General features: G+C 43.2%; 3 protein-coding genes and 1 non-coding gene across 4 annotated transcripts; 2 read left to right on the top strand and 2 right to left on the bottom strand.

The window, feature by feature from the left end:
- The first annotated feature begins 66 nt into the window (after positions 1-66).
- znf687b (zinc finger protein 687b) lies at positions 67-13,288 on the top strand. The gene is made up of 10 exons (XM_085346490.1): positions 67-105; positions 737-3,085; positions 3,874-4,172; positions 4,277-4,461; positions 8,144-8,320; positions 8,428-8,590; positions 8,905-9,258; positions 9,481-9,581; positions 11,474-11,561; positions 11,642-13,288. Exons 2-10 carry the CDS (start codon positions 751-753, stop codon positions 12,242-12,244), a joined length of 4,305 nt encoding a protein of 1,434 aa, XP_085202616.1. The 5' UTR covers positions 67-105; positions 737-750; the 3' UTR covers positions 12,245-13,288.
- Positions 8,635-8,769, top strand: LOC146609589 (small nucleolar RNA SNORA13). Its single transcript, XR_014905093.1, has one exon. It is a non-coding gene; the product is annotated as a small nucleolar RNA SNORA13 (small nucleolar RNA).
- Positions 13,289-15,021: 1,733 nt separating the features above from the next.
- On the bottom strand, positions 15,022-18,548 carry aqp10b (aquaporin 10b). The gene is made up of 6 exons (XM_085346669.1): positions 18,447-18,548; positions 17,667-17,793; positions 16,997-17,134; positions 16,664-16,782; positions 15,333-15,550; positions 15,022-15,238 (listed from the first exon to the last, which is right to left on the bottom strand). The coding sequence occupies exons 1-6, from the start codon at positions 18,531-18,533 to the stop codon at positions 15,037-15,039; spliced, it is 891 nt and encodes a 296-aa protein (XP_085202795.1). The 5' UTR covers positions 18,534-18,548; the 3' UTR covers positions 15,022-15,036.
- Positions 18,549-21,198: 2,650 nt separating this feature from the next.
- hax1 (HCLS1 associated protein X-1) lies at positions 21,199-23,397 on the bottom strand. Its single transcript, XM_085346500.1, has 7 exons — positions 23,233-23,397; positions 22,703-22,956; positions 22,252-22,448; positions 22,106-22,160; positions 21,876-22,009; positions 21,661-21,781; positions 21,199-21,574 (listed from the first exon to the last, which is right to left on the bottom strand). Exons 1-7 carry the CDS (start codon positions 23,295-23,297, stop codon positions 21,501-21,503), a joined length of 900 nt encoding a protein of 299 aa, XP_085202626.1. The 5' UTR covers positions 23,298-23,397; the 3' UTR covers positions 21,199-21,500.
- Positions 23,398-23,468: the final 71 nt, after the last annotated feature.

Here is a 23,468-nt window from a genome sequence, read left to right as displayed (position 1 = left end):
TTTCCAGCGCTATCACAGGCTGATAGGATGTGCTGAGTCATGTGACGGGAAGCGCAGCATTTTCAGCTGAAAGCAAGCTAGGATAGTCGGGAATCGCACATCCAGGTAAACAAATCAAAAAATACATGAAATATTAAAGGAAAATCCCCATCCCGGCCACCGTTTTCTGTGATTTCGTCGAGCCTGCTGTCACCGGGTGGCCGCTGCTGTCACACCAAACCTCAGCGAAGCGCTCTGTTGCCTTTTAAATGGCGAACGCTAGCTCGTTAGCTAAATGACCCCTCTCTCTATCTGTCTCTCTGTCTTGGCTGGAGCTCAGCGGCCAGCTAGCCAGCCTCAAGTGTAGTAGCTCAAAAATAACCGTGGTCGCTGCTACAAAAACGCTCTGTCGGTGGTACCGCCTCTTAAATGGTCACTATTGCAGGGCCCTGCATGCGGTAAAAGCACGATGGAGTGACGAGTGTTTCCCATTCATAGTGGAATATTTTTGAACCTGCCACCGGAGAGAGCGGTTTGGGGAGCAGAAGCGCCGCCGCTAGCGTGCTAGCTGGCTAATGCAGCATCCGAGCTAGCTAGCGAGTGGAGCCTGTTTGTGTATCACAGGGAGGTGCATGTCTGTTGTTTCAGGTTATCATGGAAATATAAACACAATATAACTGTCATTTTATAGTAGAGTTTTTGCATGTAGGGTTATGTAGTAGGATGTAGAGTCATGCTTTGTGTCTTGTTTTTACAGGAGGTAATCCCGGTATGGGGGACATGAAGACCCCAGATTTTGATGACCTGTTGGCAGCGTTTGACATTCCTGACATAGATGCCAAAGAGGCCATCCAGTCTGCCCCAGATGAGGCAGAGGGACCGCACGGAGCTGCAGGTGCACCTCTGGGGAAGCCAGAAAGCGTTGGGTCATCCATGAGAGCGCCAAGCCCCTCGGACCCCCAGGCAGACACCTCAATCGTGAGTGTGATTGTGAAGAATAAAGTGCGTATCGAGACGGTGGATGGAGGGGAGGTAGATGCAGACCAGGACACCATTGATGTGATCACAGGGGTGGATGTGGGCCCTAGACTTGGCGCGTGCGCTCCTGGATTGGCTGAATCTGAAGCTCTCAACCACAATGGTTTCGGGACTTCTGGCGTCTCCACGCCACTTCCACTTAGCCAGGCTCAGCCTAATGGTGCACCATGGTTGGTAAATACACCCAAAGTGTCTTCAGAATCAGCAGGAGCTAGTACGGCCAAGTCTCACAAGCAGGGTGGTAACATTTTCAACAGACTTAAACCACTTGTGGCACAGGGGTCTGGAGATCCTGTGGGTCGAGCCCGAAAGATGCAGCTGCTACAGCAGCAGCACCAGCAGCAGCAGCAGGATACGGGCCAAGAGAGAGCAGACGGCGTGAAAGCTTCATTACCTTCATCTTCGTCTCTGTCAGCTGGGTCCCCTCCTCTGGGTGCTGGTGGGCCCGTGGGACTAGCCTCGCCTTTCTTTCCACCTTCCAAGCCCCTGCTTTCAACTCCACCTTCTGCACCCTCATCACACCCTCTACGCTCATCGCAGCCTTTTAACGGAGCTCCCAAGGGTGGTCCTGCTGAATTTCAACACCAGCAGGTGGAGGAGGAAGATTCTGACCCAGATTTGGGAAGCCCCCTGGTAATCCAGGAGAGCCCGGACTCTCCGACTTGCACTCAGCTGAGCCGACGTTATAAGTCTGACTCAGTCTCGGCACAGCCCTCATCCTCTACTGCATCTCAGCCCAAACCTGGGGACACTCCTTCGGGGGCATCTTTGACTTCATCAGCTCCCCCGTTAGGCTCAACAGAGAGTCCCCAGGTGGAGGACAGGCATCCAGAACACGTGATCGAAGAGAGAGACTCACCAGAGAGTCCTGAACCTGAGATGCCAAAATCAACGGCTCAAGTCACAACTAAAAGGTGCTCCAGCCCTGCAGTGGCCTCCACCCCACCTCCTTCTGAACTGCGGGAACCTAAAGAGGAGGAGGAAGAGATGGAGGTGGGAAACGGCATAGACAGGGTTGTTGATGGTAAAGCTGACAAGGGAGAAAACACGAAAACGGGTGAGGAAAATATGGAGGTGGACGATGGTAAAACTAAACCCGTGTCCACTGACGCGGGGGACACAGGTGATGCAACACCTGCTGCTTCTGGAACACCATCCAGACCCCTCAAAGTCAGAATCAAAACTATTAAAACCTCCACAGGTGGAATCACCAGAACCGTGACACGGGTGGCGCCTAAAGGTGGTGCTGCAGGGAAAGGTGTGGACCCTAAAGCTCAAGCTGGGGAACGTAAGGTTTTAGGAAACAAGGCCCAAAAACCTGAGTCTTCCCCTGGTCACATGACAACAACTTCGCAGAAAGTAAGTGCTCTAAATGCTCTGCCTGTCTCTACACTCGCAGCCAGCAGCGTCATGCTAGCTGCCGCCACAAAGGTCCAAAACAAAATGGCTGCGTCTGACAAGGCCAAGGTTTCTGCCACCGCTGTAAGCATCACTAAATCGGCCGCCTTGCCTGTCACCCCCGTTGCAGCCTCCTCCCCGAAGTTCTCAGTTGCTGCGAGTGGGATCAGCGTACGTACGACCACTAACAAAACGGCAAATGGAGGAAGCGGCACCATCATAGGCAGCGGCCTCCAGCCGAACAAACCCGCCTCCATCGTCAACAGCACGGGGGCCGTCATCTCCCGGAGCCAGTCGAGCCTGGTGGAGGCTTTTAACAAAATTCTGAACAGTAAAAACCTTTTGCCAAGCTACAAGCCCGACCTCTCTGCTCTGCCACCACCCGAGTGGGGCCTTCCCCTCCCTGCAACAGGTTACCGCTGCCTGGAGTGCGGAGACGCGTTTGCGCTGGAGCGCAGCCTGGCACGACACTATGACAGACGATCACTCCGCATCGAAGTGACCTGCAACCATTGTGCAAAGAGGCTGGCCTTCTTCAATAAGTGCAGCCTGCTGCTGCATGCCAGAGAGCACAAGGAGCGAGGGCTGGTCATGCAGTGCTCGCACCTGGTCATGAGGCCTGTCACTGTGGAGCAGATGATTGGACAACAAGACATAACGCCAATTGGTGGTAAGCAGAAGTGCAGCCAACACTTACTTTAATCATCAGTTAATCATATTTTATTTATCATTTAGTTGATATCATCTCAAAGAAAATTGTTGGAATTAATGGGGACCAATCAGACTAATCTTCTAGATCTATGAGTCGCTTTTCATGATTAACATTTTGAAACAAACCTTACTTATCTCATGCTGAGCCTGCAGCCAATCAGTTAATCTTCTGTCTAGCAGGAGCTCTTTTAGTTCTCCTCTCCGTAAGCCTACTTTCTGCTCATGCTCTCCCTCGTAAACAGGTTTGACAAGCAGGCATGTCACATCCACAGCTGGGTACCTTAAATGACCATATTAGGGATATCTTCTCTCTTTGACATCATACAGAGCCACGAGTAGGAAAAAAAGCATCTGAAGCAAAGTGTTTAGAGCAGTCTGAACCTTTTGGCTGATAGAGATTATTCGCATATACACTGACCTCAATTATTTGAAGCCTTTTGCCGTGTGTAATCAGCACCACCACTGAAACAGGCATAAAATAATAAAACTCGTAGTAGGTCCACTGGAAGCCCAGAGGTATTTTTCATTTGTTGATTTTTAAAAAATGAATAAACAACAAATATTAAGGAAATAAGAGCTGTTTGTTACCTAACCATGATTCACTCATTAAAATATTAATCTCTTTATTTAAAAAAAATAAAGAAGCAAATGTATTTTGAACTAAAAACTATGTCATTCATGTGTAACTCATCCTCATTGATCGTTTTTCATTTATCTCCTCTTGTTTTTCACCTTTTGGCTGACCAGGCCTGCTCTCCTCTTCGTCCTCCTCTCCTCCAGTCTCCTCTCCTTCCTCCACACCCGGAGGCCCCAACATCTCTGCCAATTCCAGCCCAATGAAGGACACTTCATCTCCAGCAGCAGCAGCTCAGCCTCGATCCGTCCGCCGAGCACCTCAGGGCCCGCAAGCGCTGATGCCTCTGCCGTGCAAGAAGGCTGAAGGGCTGCAGTACAATAACTTCAAATGTCCGGAGTGCCAAACACAATTCTCTGGCAAAGCGGAGCTGGTCACCCACTTCCAGCAGATCAGAGCTGCGCCTAACTCAGTGAGTATTGGGGATGAGTGAACAGTATGTTTCGTGCTGCTGGTTATGAAGTTGTGATGATGACTTTGTTTTGTTTCATTTTCCTTTTTTCTCCCCATTTTCAGACATGTACACAGTGCTCGCCTCCCATGATGCTCCCTAACTCGTGTGCCGTGTCTGCCCACCAGAGGATCCATAAACACAGAGCGCCTCATGTCTGTCCCGAGTGCGGTGGAATCGCACGGCAGGCCAGCTTCCAGACCCACCTGGACGAGGCCTGTTTGCACTTTGCCAGACGCATTGGCTACAGGTGTGGACACGCTATCGAACATGGTTAACATATGACATGACCAATTGAGTAACTGGCAGTTCAAAAGGTATTTGAAAATCATGTCCACTTCTTCTGTGGGAGGCATTTGCTAATGGGCAGCTTAAATGTAGCTAAGAATTATTAAAATAAAATAATATAAACTATAAAATCCGTCACGTAATCAGTCCGTCTGATTCAAAGCAGATGTTTGGAGCAGTGACTAGCGGAAAAAGCTTCTGAAGCTACAACAGGAGTCTTAAGAACGTCTTGCAATGAAGTGACAGCACTTTCCAACTTCTCACTCCCTATATTGAAACTTTGCGGATCTGCCAATCCGATCCCAGTGTTAAATTAATAAGATATATTTCTCACTGTGAGGATTTGCAAAAAGAAAAGATTCATACAGTTCTATAATTTATTTTTACTGTCTTTTACCTGGCTTTTTAAGCACAGGCTACAATATTGTTAGGCCTGATGCTTTTATAAGGTGCATTATAGATACATGTTATAGATAGATAACACGATAACAATATGTTGTGTATAATCCAACTATTTTGGATCTAAATGAGCTATTATTGTTGTGAAAGAAAAACAACAGCATGCTTTCATAAGCTTTTATAAGTGCAAAAAGACAAGAAAAAAACAGGCTATTTCAAGCGGTTGCTAGGTGGTTGCCAGATGTTGTAAAGGTGTCATAATATTACACGTATAGTTAAGCTTTTGTTGATATAAATTGGATGGTATTGTTGTAAATTAAAATTATAACCAGAATTTTCTAAGGTGTTACCGAAGCAAAACACTGCAAGTGGGCATTTTAGTGGTTGCTAGGCAACATAATATGTGATATAGATAAGAACCTTCAGGCCGAAATAGACACCTTCATGCCAGTTTTCTTTTTTTTTTCAGATTTAAGGGTAAATTGCAGACAGACAGATTAATGAGACAAAAAATGTAAATATTTATATTTTATGTACCGTGTTTTATTGCACGCGTTTCATTACAGCTCAACTGTATTGTACTCTTTGCCGTCTTTGCTATCATATATAGCTTCACTCATTTCTCGTCTTGCTCTGCTCTCATTTTCACTCTGCGTGCACACAGAGTGGAGCAGATGATTAAAGGTGAAGCGCAGATATTTTGAATCAGTTTGATTTCAAGCTGTGATGTTACTATAGTGCAATAAAAGCTTTAGAAGGCAATGTGCAAAGCAACACAAAACAGAAAGTTGAAAGTGAAGAAGCTTTTTGGTTATTGTCTTTTAGCTAAGTCGCATACTGCTGCAAACAAAGGAAACGTATTTTGATATATATATACACCGCGCACCAAATTATTATGCAAATGATATTTTTCTCTGATTTTCCTAAATAGCCGATTCAAATGTCAGTCAGCATAAGAGTATAATTCAAATGTTACTCAACAAAACTCCCAATGAAAACAGTATGTTTTTCAAAAATATAAAACTTAAAATGCACTGTTCCAAATTATTACGCACACAGTTTCAAAACATTTTATAGGTTGTAGAGAATTGAAAATGGTAATTTGTTGAATTTGCAGCATTAGTCAATTAATTTTACTGAAATCAAAGCTATTTCAATCAAAAACATCTTAACGGGTCAAGTTACATATTAGCATAGGACCCTTTATTTGATAGCAGTTTTACAGTTCTTGCATCCATGGAACTTGTGAGTTTTTGGAAAGTTTCTACTTGAATGTCTTTGCAGGATGTCAGAATAGCCTCTCAGAGCTGCTGTTTGGATGTGAACTGCCTCCCACCCTGATATTTTTTTTGTTTGAGGATGCTCCAAAGGTTCTCAATAGGATTGAGGTCAGGGAGGAATGGGGGCCACACCATGAGTTTCTCTCCTTTTATGGCTATAGCAGCCAATGATGCAGAGGTATTCCTTGTAGCATGAGATGGTGCCTTGTCTTGCATGAAGATGATTTTGTTGCAGAAGGTAGGGCTGCTCGATTATGGCAAAAATGATAATCACGATTATTTTCACTGAAATTGAGATCTCGATTATTTGACGATATTTATATAACAGTAACAATGTATTGAATAATGGCTTTAAAGGTTGTCAAAAAATAATATAAAATAGTGTGCAAATACTGATAACAGTGCAAATGTTTGCAATATAAAAAATAAATGAAAAATGTAAACATCTATGTTTAGTGAACTTCAAAATACTGCATAATCTTTATGCATACAAATAACCAAACATCAAGGCAAGCTGTGTAGCCACACAATGCACAATTGCATCAAACTGACATTGAGGTATGTCAACTAAAGTTGCTGCTCCTTCATTGTTTGATCGTATGTCGCTTCGTGAGCGGTCTTCAAATGATTGAATAAATTTGTAGTGTTGCTCTGTGGTGCAGCTACGACACCGTAGCAAAGTTTACACACTATGTCTACTTGATCCACGTCTGACTCCGCAAACCCATAATGTTTCCACACCACTGAAGTCGTTTTACCTCTCTTTTCAACCAACAGCATTCTTTCTTCAGCACCCATTATCCTCTCCAAATAACTTCTGCTTAGCTTTCCGAGCTTCCCTCGGGTCCTCTTAATTGTTGTGACGCGTGTTTGAATCGCAGAGAGGTGCGCTCGTTTTACCACACGGAGCAGCGCGAGAGTAAAGCACGAGTAAGGTACTAATAATCGGCTCAGTCATTTTTAATGATCGTTGAAAGCCCAGATCGTAATTTAGATTAAAATTCGATTAATTGAGCAGCCCTGGCAGAAGGCACAGTTCTTCTCTTTCTACCATGGAAGAAAGTGGTCAGTCAGAAATTCAACATACTTTGCAGAGGTCATTTTCACACTTTCAGGGACCCTAAAGAGGCCAAGGAGCTCTCTCCCCGTGATTCTGGCTCAAAACATGACTCCACCATGTCCTTGCTGATGTTGCAGCCTTGTTGGAACATGGTGGCTGTCCAAGAACCATCCACCACTGCATCCATCTGGACCATCCAGGGTTGCACTCATCAGTGAACAGGACTGTTTGAAAATTAGTCTTCTTGTAGTTCTGGTCCCATTGCAGCCGTTTCTGCTTGTGAGCATTGGTTAGGGGTGGCCAAATATAAGGTTTATGCACAACTGCAAGTCTCTGGAGGATCCTACACCTTGATGTTCGCAGGGCTCCAGAGGCACCAGCAGCTTCAATTATCTGCTTGCTGCTTTGTAATGGCCTTTTCGCAGCTGCTCTCCTAATCTGATGTATTTGTCTGGCAGAAACCTTCATCATTGTGCTTTTATCTGCACGGACCCATGTGTGCTCTGACTCACCCACAAATCTCTTAACATTATGGTGATCACGCTTAAGTTTTTGTGAAATATCCAAGGTTTTCATTACGTGTCCAAGGCATTCAACTATTTCACGCTTTTCAGCAACAGAGAGATAATTTTTCCTTCCTATATTGCTTGAAAATGGTGGTCAGCTTAATAATGTGGAACATCCTTCTTGTGTAGTTTTTCCTTTAATTGGGCTCACCTGGCAAACTAATGATCATAGGTGTCCAAGATTGATTTCAATCATCCAAAGAGTCCTGAGACACAATTCCATCCATGGGTTTAATTGAAAAACAACGCATTTAATCTTTATGACACTTAAACATATTTTTTTTAATTTTTTTTTTATTTTATCCCTGTTATTGATTATTCTCATTATTCTTAACCAAGGTGCTCGAGCTGCCAGGTCGTGTTCGGAGGGTTAAACTCCATCAAGTCCCACATTCAGACTGCTCACTGCGAGGTCTTCCACAAGTGCCCGAGCTGCCCCATGGCCTTCAAGTCTTCCCCCAGCGCCCAGAGCCACATCAGCACCCAGCACCCAACGCTCACCGGAGGACAGGCCAAGTACGTGTGCTGCTTTTCAACGTTTCCACAGAGAAATATTTTCAGACTGTTTAGGAAAATTCTCTAAGTTGATCCCTAACCATTGAATTCTTCTTCTCCTTTTGCAGAATGATCTACAAATGTGTGATGTGTGATACAGTTTTTACCCAAAAACCTTTGCTGTACATGCATTTTGATACTCATTTAGCTAAGCAAAAAGTGCATGTGTTCAAGTGTCCTGACTGCACCAAGCTCTACGCCCAAAAAGGCTCCATGATGGAGCATATTAAGGTGGGTACATACAGAATGTCACAGCACATGATGTGTTAGTCCTTTGCCTTTATGTGTTGCCCATTCGTTGCTTTCTACAATGAATGCGGCGTCAAATAAGGCAGACAGTAATTCTTGGATCGGCCTTAGCGAGGTACCCCTCCGGTGACCTCGTCCTAAGTTCTATACCAAGTACAAAAGTTTAGCAATAGAGACATTAGAACTTGTTTGTAGTCGAAATAATCGTATTTATTCAAAGAACAGCTTCAAGATGACGATTTTCTCCGTTTGCCTTTCTGTTCTCTTCTCATACAATTTCCTGTCGTCCCGCTCAGACCGCTCACAGAGGCCCGTCCGCCAAACAGGAGTCTCAGACCGATGGCGCTAACCCCACCTCAGCTCCAGCCAACGCATCTGGTCCCTCTGGCCTCAAGTCAAAATCCTCTGGAAAGCCTGATAACTCTGATGGAGAGGACTGGGGTCGGGAGCAGGAGGAGGAGGAAGAAGAGGAAGAAGAGGACGATGACGATGATGCCGATGAGGACTACGAGGCTCCAGGGAGTCACTCCACTACCACAGGAGGCAGCAGTCATCCAAGCGCTCCAACCGAGTGGACCTGCCCTCAGTGTCAGAACACGTTCACGGACAACGAAGACTATCTGAGTCACGTGAAGATGGAGCACGGCAAGGTGTGACAGATAATGTTGATCACAGGAAGGAAAGGAACAGATGTTATTAACACAGAAGTGCACGAAATCTAGTTTCTGTTAGCTTAGCATATTGTGGATAGTGAAGTAGGGAAAGAGCCACTCCTTTTGGTAGGAAGACCAAGTTTCAGTATCCTTTTTTTTTTTTTTTTTTTTTTTTTAAATCTTCTCTCAATGTCTTTATGTGTGATGTTATCTCCAAAGTTTCCCTGTCGTATCTGTGGAGGCACATTCAGCACATCCTCCAGCCTGAGACGTCACGAGCGTGTCATTCATGAGGGCAACAAAAGAGTCTTCCATTGCCAGTGAGTAACTTACACTTTCAGTACAGACACTGTTTATGGGTAGCATATAGACACGAGTAAATCTCAAATATAAACCTACAGCAATTATAATTTGTATGATTAAATGTAATACACACTCACTGGCCACTTTATTAGGTACAGCCGTTCAAGTGCTTGGTAATTTTGCATTTAAAATGCAGACATGGTAAAGATGACCTGAGCATCTTCTACAATCAAGGTATTCAGAAGAGCATCTCTGAACATGCAGCATGTCAAAACTTGAAGCAGACGATCTACAGCAGCAGAAAACCACACCTGTCAGCTAAGAACTGGCAACTGACACTACAGTTCCCACCAAATCCTCACCAAAATTAGACAGTAAAAGATTAGAAAATTGTTGCCTGATTGTCGGCATAAAAGTATTGATCCTACATGCCTTTGGATCGGTGGTTCTGGCTGCTAATGGCATGAGGGTGTGACACACTTGGACCTCTTGGTACCAACTGAGCATCATTTAAACATCACAGCCTACCTGAGTGTTGTTGCTGACCATATCCATCCCTTTATGATCGCATTGTCTTCTGACGGCTGCTTCCAGCAGGATTCATGTGCCATGTCATAAAACTCAAATCGTCTCAAACTGGTTTCTTTTTTTCTCAAAGATATTTTTATTAAATTGAAGCAACAAAGAAAGACAGATACACACAGAATTGTTAAACAACAAGTAGGTTTAACAATGATTGATTGAACTGAAATAATAGAATGCAGATTAATGACACACTCACCTATCTTGTAATTGCTTTTATCAGTTTACTCCCTACCCATACCACTTAGTAGCCCCATCCCTCTGGCCAGGTAGGAAAAAAACCCCAAAAACAAACAAACAAAAAAAACCATCACAAATACAACAGGACAAAGCAGAAGAAAATAAAAAAACACACAAATAACTAAAAAAAAAAAAAACAGGGGGGAGGATTTACTGAGTAATGCTGGAAGTCGGGTTCACAACCTGAAGGCTGGAAAAGTATTTCAGGAATTGCCCCCACACCTTGTAAAATTTACTGTTGTTATTACTAATCGCATAACGGTTCTTTTCAAGGTTCAGATAGTACATAAGGTCCCTCAGCCATTGAGCATGATTGGGCAAAGGGGCGCCCGTCCATCTTAGTAGGATCGCACGTCTAGCTACAAGGGAGCGTGCAATGCTGTGACGAGGTCAACCGTGCATCAGCCTGCCAGTGGTGACAAAAAGCGCAACTAATGGATTAAGATTCATGTGGTATCCAAGAAATAGGGACACGGTTTGAAATATATCTCTCCAGAATCCTTCAAGGCTAGGGCACGTCCAGAACATATGGATAAGGGAAGCCTCTGCACTCCCACGCTTATCATAAGAGGGGTCCACATTCGGATACATGCGAGATAGCTTGACTTTGGAGAGATGGAACCTATGCACAACCTTAAATTGTAAAAGACGGTGGCGGGCACATAGGGATGTGGAATTAACTAACTCAAACTGGTTTCTTGAACATGACAATGAGTTCATTGTACACAGATGACCTCCAAGGTCAGTCAATAGTTTTTATCCTGGAGCACTAAATAGAGTAGCTTTGTAAGAATATCCTTATTTTCAATTCATCCGCTGTCTGAAACAACCCAGTTAAAGGTGTGTAATTTAAAGTCTTCTGATTGAAGCCAGTGCTTGTAAGGTGTGACCGTAGATGGAAATCCATACCAAGCTGACATCAACTTGGCAGAAGTTTAAAAAAAGAATGGCACCATTACACTGCTTGTGCAGCAGAGGGCACTGACCACTTGATGCCTTTTTAAAATGTCTTCAGTGTAGATCATGGTCTTTTTTTTCTTTATCTGTTATCAGTCACTAATAGAGCTGCTTTATTATTACTCCTCAGATATTGTACAGAAGGCAAACGTACATTTGGCAGTCGGTTCTTAATGGACAAACACATTCGACTCCATCACAGAAACACAGATGGACAGGTGAGTAAAGGTTCTTGGGGCAGGCTCTGTTCGTGTATCGTCTCCACAGCTGCTTAGCCTCTGCTCTCCCTTTTTCTCAGGGTCCCCCTATGACCAGGAAGCGTGCAGCCACAGGGGGAGAAGGACCGGGGAGCTCCTCGGAGCAAGACGGTGAGGTCGGTCCTCCTGCGGCCAGAGCGGGAGACGAGGACGAAACCAACACAGAGGATGGCGGCGGTCCCGCAAAGAGAACCAGGGCATCCATGGCGTCAACATCAGTGGGACCCAGTGAGGCAGAGGAGGAAGATAACGTTTTCCGCTGTGTCCCCTGCGGGTTCACTACAGAAGACGGGGCCGAGTTTCAGCGCCACATCCCCCAGCATCGGGGCGACACCGCCTCCTTCCAGTGCCTGCAGTGCGGAGTCTGCTTTGCATCGGCCGGCTCTCTCAGCAGACACCGTTTCATCACTCACCGAGTGCGGGACACCCAGAGCGACGCGGAACGCGGGACCCCTCGCGCCCAAGGCTCTCCAGATGGCTCTCCCGCTGCCGGTTCTCCTCAGGCACAGGGCGAGGACGGAGACGGAAACCTGGGCTGCAAGGTGTGCGGCCGGCGATTCGACAAGGCCACGGACCTCAACACCCACTTCAGGACCCACGGCATGGCCTTCCTCACGGCACACAAGACGGACAAGCCCCAGTAGAAGAGGGGGGCGGGGTCGTCTGAAGCTGACGGATAATCTCCCGAGGGGTCACGGCTGAGGAGGGCGATACTGTAGAATATGAATGTTGATGAAACACAGCTGCTCCTGTGCAGTCGTCGTATACTTCTTTTCTTTTCTTTTTTAAGCCACCACAAACAGTTTCCCTCTGTGGCACCTCTTCTGTGCGATTGTATCTGCATGTTTGATCACTTAAAATGAACTCGTCACCTGTGATGGACTCTTGTGTGGACCATTCCCCCCCAGAGTAAAGCATTTATACTGTATATCAGCCATACTGTGTCCATTTCGAGCACTCACTCTTCACCGACTGTAGCCACCTGCCTGTTTGTTACTGTAGCACATACGTAGATACATAGCACCTCCCACTGTACTCCTCACAGCTGTACTGCAGATATTTTGTACTTCGCATCGTTTTTCATGTCCTCGTTTTTTTTGTTTGTTTGTTTTTGTTTTTCTGGCAATTAGATCAGTTTTTCCAGCCCGTGGGAGCTGGAAAAACTCATCGTGCCGAGACATCCTGAAGCATGAAGGGGATCGTTTGTGGGCACGGGGAATTTGACACTGAGTTTTATGTTGCTATAATATTTATTTATATGAAACACATTACTGCTGTTGGTGTATGTGAGTCGATTGCATCAAATGTTACGAGACATGGTGTGATTTACCTGCAACAGAGACATGAGATGAGAATCTCTGGAGGCGTTTCATTAGGAGGCGAGGTTACTGGAGGTGGTAACCCGTGTAGTGTGACTAATGTGTGATGTTGTTACTCGTTAAGCTAGAAGAAGAGAGGTAAGGCTTCCTGTCAGTAGTATACGTGTACGAGTTTTGCCATGTAAATACATATAATTACACTAAAAGAAATGGTTCTGGTTTTAGTAACTTGCTATGATAATGTGAATACGTATAGTATTTGTACTTGTACTGTTCCCTTTTTTTCAAAACAATTTGAAGTCCAAAAGAAAACAAGAATCCCCTCTCAGAGTTAGCTATACATTGTAATTACAAAGCAGAGGGAGAAGGGGGGGGCGTGTTGTCTTAATGTGTTTGAAAACAAATGTTTCTTTTTTTTTTTTTAAATCAACAGTGCTTGCTGTACTCACATTTCTTTTATATGTTTAAAAAACAGCCTTCACTGTCACTTTATTGGAGGCCTATGAGTGGATTTCTTTGGTTTTCTGTTTGTATCTTTTTATATGTCATATCATATTTATATAGCTCAGTAGTGGAAACTTTCATGTCATTTTCTTTTCCATGGTCGTGGTCTGCTTGCTGAAATGCCATACACTTTTTTGCTGTTTCAAAATAAATGTGTAAAAGAGACGACCGGCTCGTGTCGCGGATTCATCTGCAGAGGTCAGCATCGGGCTCAGTGCGATGCTTTTCTGTTTGCACACTTGGTTGGTTTGAATCCTCTAAAAATTCCCTGAGAAAAGAAAATCTTAGTGTTCAGCTGGTCAGATGAGCTGACATTTGGAAAGATTTGGTGACTGATTATGTAGTTTAGAAGCATACCAGGTAATTTTCACGAGAAACAATCAGCCAAATGTTATATAATAATTAATCGTATCCCTTGCAGCTACAGTCAGTCATAAAAAAGCAAGTTTTCACAAGACTGCAAACCTGTGCAAACCTGGGTCCACCTTTACTACTTCCATAGGAATTGGTGTGGAAGTGCGAGCACCTCTATAAACACAATGCTGATTTCTTCCCAGGAGGGAATGTCTCGGGAAATTCACACTAAGGTCAGACTGTGCAATGCTCACAGAAGCTGCAAAAAACCCTGTAAGCTACATCTCAGACTGTAAAGGCCTCAGTTAGCATATTAAGGTTCAAGATGGCAAAATTAGAAAAAGACTGAAGCTGCATCTGAACAAACCACAGGACTTGTTCCTTTGGACAAAAACACTTTGTCAACTATGAAGCACGGTGGTGGAGGGGTGACGATTTGGTCATATTGCGGTCATTGAGCTGACCATGAACTCCTGATACCAAAGTACAGTCATGTGTGAGTCCAACAGCTAAAGCTTTGCCATGCCCAAAACTCCAGAGCTCAGCGTGAATGAAATACTGTGGTGAGAGCTTTGGAGCTTTTTCGTGCGTCTGTTCATGTGCTGCAGGGAGCGCTCAGAATACTGGAAACACTGGAGAGTTTGTCCAGCATAGATTTGCTACACATGTTCTATTAAAAAGGTTGCATATAGGACTACATATAGATAGACTCGTATATTCCATTGGTCAATATTAGCAAATCATTAAGGCACTAAGTGACTGGACATCATGCTCATTTTGTGATGTTTACTCAGTATTATGCAAACATTTGCCAGTTGGCACTAAATACAAAGGCAAACATGAGGCTAATGGGGATATCATTTTTTTTTTGCAGGAGGTTGGCTTTCACTCATTTGACTTGACAGTAACGCTAAATGAAAAGTGAACCAATAACCTGAGTATCTGGCAAAATGTCAATGTTTGTAAAAACATCTGTAACAATAGATATTAAGATATTTTCTGAATAACTCAAAGGCCGTTTGAACTAAAGCAACTGTCTTATGGCAGTCCGTCTTATTTGTGGAAGAAACTATAACCAGGAAACTAAAGTTTACTTGTAGGTGTTGGTGCAATTATGCCTCAAAATAAGTTGGAGGCAATCCGAAGCTGCCTGTTTGGATCAATCATTTATCTCTACATAGATAATTTCAGTTACTATCACAGCTTAAAAAGCATTTACCACACACAGACTGTTGTTTCTCTTTTACACGATTTAATCATTAAGTTGGCTTTTCACGGTCCGCTTCCACCCCCTCCAGCTCAACCCCCACCTTGTCACTTCTATCCTCCGGACACGAGGCCTGGGATTGGGACTGCTCTGAAGGATGGTGGACTTCAACCATCAGCTCGTAGATCAGTGTTCCCAGAAGCGCTCCAACACAAGGAGCCACTATGGGCACCCACCACCAGCTACTTCCGGCCCTGCAAAAATAGACAGCATGTTTGCTTTAAGACAGTCAACAATGTGAGGAAATAAGATGGGAATTAGCAGAGCATCCGGAGTGAAACCACTAACTTGAAAACATCCGCCCCCCAACCGGCAATGTAGGTGAACAACCGAGGTCCAAAATCTCTTGCCGGGTTGAGTGCATATCCGCTGTTTGAGCCCATTGAGATGCCAATGACCAGCACTGCTGCTCCCACTAAGACAGGCTGAAGATAATGAGGGATGGAGCTGTTCCTGTGGTCCCCGAGAGCCAGGACGCACAGCAGCAGAGCGGCCGTGCCGATCACCTGGATGCCATGGAAGTAGTTAGAGATATGCAGGAAGGAACAGTATGATTTTATCTGATGGAAAAACAGCGTTTCCTGGCTGGGTCAAGGCAAGTTACTCCATTTATCAATGTGGAGCCAAGTTTCAGGAAATAGCCTGGTATATTTTGGCGATATAACTATCCGGTTGTTCAGTGATGACGCGACGAATCCTACTTCCGGGTCTAAAGTAGTCTGCGTTTAATATGGCTTTTGTGTTGTTAACATGTTTAATGTTTTGTATTTTCTTCTATTTGATCTCAAAAAGCTCCTAAAACAGTCAGTGATCACTGTTGACCTCCCTCGGCTTTTATTATCGCTAACCATTTATTTAAGCTCAGTTTTTAAAACCTTAGGATGTAACTACAGCCCAGCCCATGCAGCAGTATATGAATGACTAACCTCGTATTGTGGATGGATTATCTCAGTTGTTCTCCTGGCTGAAGTTTGGTCCTTTTACAGCATCCTGCCATGCGATTACATTTGTTCCTGACCACCGAGAACACTCACGTTAACTTTTATCCAGTGGAAAAAAAGTTAGCTTGTTTATATTATGCTAACATAGCTGTGTCGCTAGCGGTCACGTAGCACATCATTATATACCAGCTAGCCCAACTTCAGTAACCCTACAAACGTCACTGCTGTTTAGTTTTCTGTCTTCATTTATGCTGGAAGTGATAACAGAGCTGTACGTTTTAATTTGTTTCCAAAACCCCGCAGTCAGGACATGCTATATTGTATTTAGATAGAAGCTAGCGAGCTAACTCCCTGCTAACTTCTAACTCCGTTAAATGTCATAAATTCCGTTTTCATGGATGCCTGGATGTTAAACTCAATTGTTACACCTGGTAGAGCAGAACGCTGATCATTTTATTAAAGATGAAAGACTTTAGACAGTTTTTCAACTCTCAGTAATGCCATAGTGATCGTTTGATATATGGACCTGCAGCGGAGTTTAGGCCCAGACACGGCTAGTGACGTCAGACTGAACAACCGGATACAGGTTCACACGACTATTGAGCAGTTATACCATCTTTATCTGTCAGCCTGATAACGATGAATGATCCTTAACTAATAAGAACAACAAGGGCTGACCTGGTCCACGATACCTCCCCACACACTCAGGTAGTCAGCGGGGTAAGTGGAGAATATGCCTGCTGTGGCTGTGGGACCCGTCACCGTCAGATCGCCTCCGCTGTACGCCTGGATGGCGTCTGCAAACATCTCATCGCGCACGCATCATCAAACAGACACAAAACACAGTTTATTGTTCAGAGCCGCGACGTTTCCAGAACACAAATGATGTTACAACATGAGATGACATGAGAGCGAGAGCTTATCAAACGACATGATTTATTTGATTTGAAAAGCCTCAATTGATGATTATCAACTCCCTTGCTGTACCTGGGCTCACTGTTAAACACTCACCGTAGTACTGCAGAGCAACTGTAGCCGCAGCCAGAAAGGCTCCCAACACTTGGAAGAAGATGTAGAAAGGCAGTTTCACCCATGAGTGGCGGCCCAGAACACACAAGCTCAGAGACACAGCGGGGTTTAAATGAGCACCTTAAAAAGAAATCACAGTTATGACATGCAAATCGGTTTATAACTATTATGTAAGGTGTTTTTTTCTGCATTTTTGGTTAGTATAATATTAATGGCAGTTCCAAACAACACATCAAAGAGTTCATTTCCAGGTATTATGATCTAAACTGGGATTCAGACAAAACTGTTGATCAGGGTAAGACTTGTCACCAGGTGTGGAGTCAGTCATGCTCCTTCATGCTGGTAATGAAAAACTATCAAACTGTAGTCATTCATGATCACTAGCAAGAAGTTAAAAGGCTCTGGCCTTGTCAAGTTAAAAACCCCTCAGCACTGCTTATTAAAAGATTTAAGTCAGTGTGTGTATATATTTGAACCTGTGTGGATTAAAGGAAACCAGTAAAGATGTATGCTGTACAATCATTCCACCCTGGAAAAAGAACAGTGCAAAGAAATAATTCCCCAAATTACCATGACATTAATGGCAAAGATTAGTGTATGTAAACTTCTAATCACAGTTCTGCATACCCAGTAACTTCGTTCAGTCCCTTACCCGATACTCCACGAGACACGAAGACCCCAAATGTTACTCCCAGAGCAAAACCCAGATTAATTGAGAGGTACTGGCCCTTTTTGTCTTCAGTTGTGACCACTTGGGCAACAGAGCCACATCCAAACAGCTGCAATTACATGAAATGAAGAGAAGTATTAGCAGTCGAATATATACACGAGTGTACCCAATCAAAACAGTGGATAATGATCCAAACTCTCAAAATCTTCAGAACCTCCCCAAATTCATTTTCTGATTAATCCACAATAGCAGCATTTTATCTTGCTTAGATTCATTCAACATACGTCCAGTTTGAATGTTTTCACCATGCAGTACAGTAGAGACGTCATGTTCTGACACACTTGGTGCAATATCCTTTTTTATTATTTAACTAAAGAGCTGCTTTATGATTTGTGCTGTAAATGTTCATTGCCCCAGATAGTCATTAGAGATAAAACAACAGCACTGCAGTCAAAAGAATATCACCTTTGGAAATCACTAACAAGAGAGTCCAATTTTACCCCCCCTTCCCCTGCAGTCCCTGTCACCCTCTGTCCGTTTCATTCAGGCCAAAGTCCTTAGTTATACACAGTGCAGATTTATGAGGTGCTCTAAACAAACCAGCAGGGCATTTTACAAGAAACTCACTGACTGACACACTTCATGTTGAGTTTACTGGCTGAACTGAGGGAACTTTATTTGTTTTTTTTAAGTTCTACTAAGTTCCTACACAGCTAACTATATCTTAAATGTTTGAAAGAAGAAGAAGAAAAGGACACTTACAATCAGGACGTAGACGCCGAGACATTCGGCCATGCACTCCCTGATCAGCTGGTTTCTGATCTGACATTTCTTCAGCAGCCTCTCCATCCCTGAGCTTTCCTCTACACACTCTGGGAGCAGGTGTGTTTTCAGAGCCGGGCAGGTGTCATCGGGTGGATCTGAGCCGCAGAACTGCACCGTCTGCCTGGCTGAGCAGAGTTTGCTCTTTCATGCTGGAGGTGGAGGCTACGTCACACACTTTATGGAATTGCTGACGTGATTATGAGTGTGTGTGGACTCAGGACATCTTAATCACAGCATGCGCGATGAAAAACAGTCCGTGCACCAAAAGCTCGATAGTGGCTCAGTGGAGGGTTTCCTCATTTGATTGGCACTGGATCTGATTGTTCCCGTTTGATCGGAAAAGAAATTTAAGATCTTAACTCTGTTATGTTACGTCCACTGCTATATTTCTCAACATGGATCATTAGTATTCCCACAGGATGAAAACCATTACAAAACATAAAAACAATTAAACATGTCAAAAGATGATCAGATTGAAATGCACTTCTATATAAACAGACTGGATTGTGTTCTCACCCCACCCAGCAAAAGGACATTTGTGAGAGGGGCTCTGGTTTTTGTAGTGGTTTCCAGATACGGTTCACAGATCACAGGGGATCTGTGGACAAAGGGCAGCAAAAGGACCTCACATCATTGATAACATGATACAAGATGAAGCTCTGCTTGGTTAAGCCAACATTTAAACTTCATTTTAACCCATTAAAAATGACTACCTCATAAAAGTTGTTGTCACGCAATATATATCCTCTATTTATCCAGGAAAAAGACTCATTGAGGTTAAAATCTCTTTTTCTAACAAATATAACACATAAAATAAAAAGAGTACAACTGATATTTAAGTGAATGCAAACATCCATGCAGTATCAGATCACATAAATTCTGTATCGGCATCACAATAGTTTGATTATGATTTATATGAAGCCAGCTTCCACAGGAAAGATCCCGTTATCCTCGCTCCTCTTAATAACTGAGCACAGCAGCAAGACCTCGCACATCAAAGAGTATCCAGCACCTTTTAATGTTGATTAAACGTAAATTAATATCCTGTAAACATAGAAACTGAAAACCTGACACATTCATTTGCAGAGCAGAAGGAAAAGGTTTATGTGGAATCAGCTGATTAGGATGGACCAATGAGAAAAGGTTTTATAAACCCTCGTAAACACAGTTAAACAGAGGACGACTTGATCGACTTGGAAGAATTTGAATTCATGTCAAAACCCCTTTAGACTCAAAAATGAACATTTGTTTGTTCATGTGTCTCTTCCAAGGTTATTGTAACTAGAACTATGCCGAGCTAAAAACTAACTAAATGTTTGGTTTCCCATCATTCCGCTCGAGGTATTTTCTATGCAGCACAAAATACTGACTTTTACACCGCTCTTCACAAAATGTCGCAACCAATCCCCAAATTATTTCTTAAAGTAGAAAAAAAAAACCCAGCTTATCAGTTTTTCAACTTCTATTCTTTCACTGATTTTCTTAATTCTTTGCCCACTGTCACTGTGATTTAACCCTCGTATACAATGTGTGTTTAAAAGAAAATCATTTATTTCATTTGTTTACATATGCATCAATTTTCAATATAAAGTTAGTTGCTTTATGTGTTGTTTTATTCTGTGTGATTAGAAAAAAGACAAACTATTGTTATTTGTTTTGCCTGTCCATTTTTCCTCTTGATTAAAATTTTACAATGTAAAAAAACAAAAGCATCTGTATTTCTATTTTATTCCTTTTAGCCTAAACCATTACCTTTAGTTTATATCCCTCTCTGGCTTTGAACACAGAAGCTCAACTAACTGCTTTTCAAACCCTCTGAGATTTTCACCAGACAGATGAACCAAAAATGACTTTTTCCACTGGCTGCACTGAGGTACAGTATAAGAAAAAAAAAAAAAAAATGCTACTCTGCTACAGTCAAGATTAGACATATGGAGCCAGAGATTATTATAATAGGAACCATTTAAAGCAGGAGTGTCAAACAGAAGGCCTGGACGGCTTAGAAAAATGTGGAGGGCATAGATGTAAAAAATGTTTCACTACAACAAAGTAACCGACAAACATTGAAATGTCAAAAAAAGTTTAAATTTAGCACCGTCTGCTACAGAAATGTCTCATTTTGTAACGCGGTAAAAAAAAAAAAAAAAAAGACATTCAACTTTTTCTTTGAATTAAGAAAAACTTGTTTTATAATTACAGCACAGTCCGGGCGCTGAGCTACCAGATCTGACTCTGTAATTTTACAAGTTTACTTCTGATAATTTAAGCACAAACAGTTGGACTGACAGATTTCCTTCATTTAAAACAACAGCATTTCTTTATCGTGTTGACAAACTGACACAAACGGTTAAATGTGTAAGCTCCTTTAAATTAAGAGAAAGGGCAACGCCACTGGTCCGTCTCACTCGAGGTTTAAATGAGCTGTACATGACGCGTGATAGAAATTGTGACCCTGTAGAGCCTGAACCACGAAATATTTGCCAGAAAATGAAGCATTTATGGAACTTAGTGTCAAATTTTTAAAAATTATATGAATTTTAAATTGTATCATATTTGATACATCCAGCATTTTTTTAAGTTCTGCTTAAAAGTATATTGTGCAGTTTTGTTTTTTGATCATGTAAAATCTGAAGACTGTTACTAACAAAAATATGAGCCAAACAACTTTGTACATATATTAAGAGTCTTTATTTAATTCTTCACTCACTCACATCCACACAGGCTTGTCTACAGGACAATACAAAAATAAAATATGGAAACGTGAATTGTTCAGCGTCTCATGTGTCTCAGTGTGTCACCATCAATAGCTTTCAGGATCTGCAGCTTCGATCCTGCATGATCAATTTGGACTTCCAGTTTCATCTTAAATGAGCCAGCGAGAATTTATCCAACATATTCGTTTTGGCAAAGAAAGACCGTGAAACTATTTGTCCATACATTGGTACGTAATATAAATATGCCAGCTCACATCTCTAATAACTCCTTCACATTTTATTTAAAGCCTCCAAAGAACCTGGAGAATAATGAGCCATCATCCCGCAAGTCTGAGAAGCGGTGGGGATCACCTGGAAGAAAAGCAAAAATAAATACAGGATTTTTGTGTGTGTGTGTCAGATAAACAATTCAAAGAACACACCGGAGACAGGCTGACCTTGCAGCACGGGTCCATTCGAATGATCTGGTCCCCCAGAAATCCCAGAACCTCCCGAGCGAGTCACCGTGGTCTCCTCGTTGCCTTGGCCGTCTCTTACCGTACGCCTCTCCTCTACACTCTGACACACGCAAACGAAATGCTCATCAAAACGGAGACAAAACTATTAAAAGAATCACTATGAACGTATTATTACAGAATCAAGAAACACTCACCCCATCAGGCTTCACCACCTTAGTGACAGTGACAGACTGAAAGAAAGACCGAGTTCTGGGCTGGTTGGGTGCCTGACCAGCAGGTGGCGTCAGAAGCTGATCCAAGCCATCAGAGGACACAGCCGAGTCCAGATCTTGGGAGGATCAGGATGGGAATAGAAAATAAATTTGACACAATCTAAAAGAGCTTCCACTAAATTATCAAATAAAATGTAAATATCAGCACCCACCTCTGTCACCTTTGTGCTCCTCCTGTGGAGTTTTGTGTCTCCAAATATCATTAAACTTTTAAACACACAATACAAAAATCTCAGTTAATATACAACCGCTTGTGTCGCAACAGAAACAAAGAAGGAGGAGTGAATATCTCCTTTACCCTGGAAAAAGGGGTCCGGCCATGAAATTCAGGTGACTCATAAGAAGGTCTGTGATCACCTCGGGGCTCTCTGGATCGTTGTGTGTCGCTGTCAGGATATTTGAGCATAAAGTCTCTCAGAGGGTTTCCACTGGAGCTTCCTCGTCCTCTCTCTGCTCTGTCCTGAGACGGTGGTGGTGGCATGATGTGGGGAACATCTAAAACACAAAGAGGGCAAAAGAGCAAAAAGGTTAAACACAGAGGAGAGGAACATGTCGAGTTGTGGTAAGAATTTGAGTCTTCATGGGCATGGATGTTATGGTTAACTTTGCGATTTTAATTATTTCTTTTTCCAGGGTGAAAGAATTGTACACCATACATCTTTACTGACACTTTTTATACTTGTTTGTTTTGTTACATTTCGTTAAAAACAAGCAACATGAAAACGGGGCTCGTGGGTCTGTTTTCATACCAAAGCGTCCAGACTCTGGATGTCCCTCCCAACGACCCAGCTGGGAGAATATCTCCTCCATCTCCCTGAGGACGTGGCCAAACATCGGGGGGTCCTGAATCCGCATCCCGTCCGGGCCAAAACTGAAGCCAAACCTCCAGGCGCTGTCAAATGGGTCCTGCTGCTCCCCACTGAACCCATCATAGTGGAATCCATCTTCATCATCTTCATCTTCATCGTCGTCGTCATGAGTCATGGCATCGAAGAAAGGGTCCCTGATAGACGAAGTAACACAAATGTACAAACTTTGAAATCTCCCTTTGGTTTAGAAACTGCGTTACAACATGCCACCAGCAAACAGACCTCAAAGTACTCAATCGTATTAACTCCGTGAGCATAAATAGCACCAAAATCTAGCTGAAGGACCCCTGTGGTTTTCCTGGCAGAAAACACTAATCTTGTCCCTGACATAGCTGCACGCAGAGAAAGTGTACTAAGTTCAGCTAGCGTAGCCGAGTGTACAGCTACATACTCCGACGCCATAAACTCACCTCCGGCCACGATAATGGCCTCCGGGTACCCCGAAGAACCCGCGAAATAAATCAAAAACACTCATTTAACTGCAGCTTTGGTGGACACTTAAACCATAACTTGAAATGTGCAAGCAACGGACACCAACTAGAGAAACTCGCCAAGAAGTACTACAGCTGTCAACAGTGTCGTAAAGCGTTCTAGACGATTTATCATGACGCAATCTGTCGTAATGTTACTTTACCGTAAATAATAG

Source organism: Diplotaxodon limnothrissa, linkage group LG22 (genome assembly GCF_057381915.1).
Source record: "Diplotaxodon limnothrissa isolate DT_005_m linkage group LG22, D_limnothrissa_male_GT1.1, whole genome shotgun sequence".
Lineage (NCBI taxonomy): Eukaryota > Metazoa > Chordata > Actinopteri > Cichliformes > Cichlidae > Diplotaxodon > Diplotaxodon limnothrissa.
The sequence above is the reverse complement of the archived record's forward strand: the minus strand, read 5'-3'. Positions and strand labels throughout refer to the sequence as shown.

What these genes read in the sequence shown, in the direction of transcription:
- znf687b (XM_085346490.1), top strand. Translation starts at nt 751, where the DNA reads ATGGGGGACATGAAGACCCCAGATTTTGATGACCTGTTGGCAGCGTTT. An exon ending in CTCACCGGAGGACAGGCCAA is followed by an intron (nt 8,321 to 8,427) that starts GTACGTGTGCTG and finishes CTCCTTTTGCAG; the next exon opens with AATGATCTACAAATGTGTGA. An exon ending in CCATGATGGAGCATATTAAG is followed by an intron (nt 8,591 to 8,904) that starts GTGGGTACATAC and finishes CGTCCCGCTCAG; the next exon opens with ACCGCTCACAGAGGCCCGTC.
- aqp10b (XM_085346669.1), bottom strand. Translation starts at nt 18,533, where the DNA reads ATGGAGAGGCTGCTGAAGAAATGTCAGATCAGAAACCAGCTGATCAGG. An exon ending in AGTTGCTCTGCAGTACTACG is followed by an intron (nt 16,783 to 16,996) that starts GTGAGTGTTTAA and finishes AGATGTTTGCAG; the next exon opens with ACGCCATCCAGGCGTACAGC. An exon ending in GGGGAGGTATCGTGGACCAG is followed by an intron (nt 15,551 to 16,663) that starts GTCAGCCCTTGT and finishes CATGGCATCCAG; the next exon opens with GTGATCGGCACGGCCGCTCT.
- hax1 (XM_085346500.1), bottom strand. Translation starts at nt 23,297, where the DNA reads ATGAGTGTTTTTGATTTATTTCGCGGGTTCTTCGGGGTACCCGGAGGC. An exon ending in GGCCATTATCGTGGCCGGAG is followed by an intron (nt 22,957 to 23,232) that starts GTGAGTTTATGG and finishes TTCGTCTATCAG; the next exon opens with GGACCCTTTCTTCGATGCCA. An exon ending in GGAGCACAAAGGTGACAGAG is followed by an intron (nt 22,010 to 22,105) that starts GTGGGTGCTGAT and finishes GATCCTCCCAAG; the next exon opens with ATCTGGACTCGGCTGTGTCC.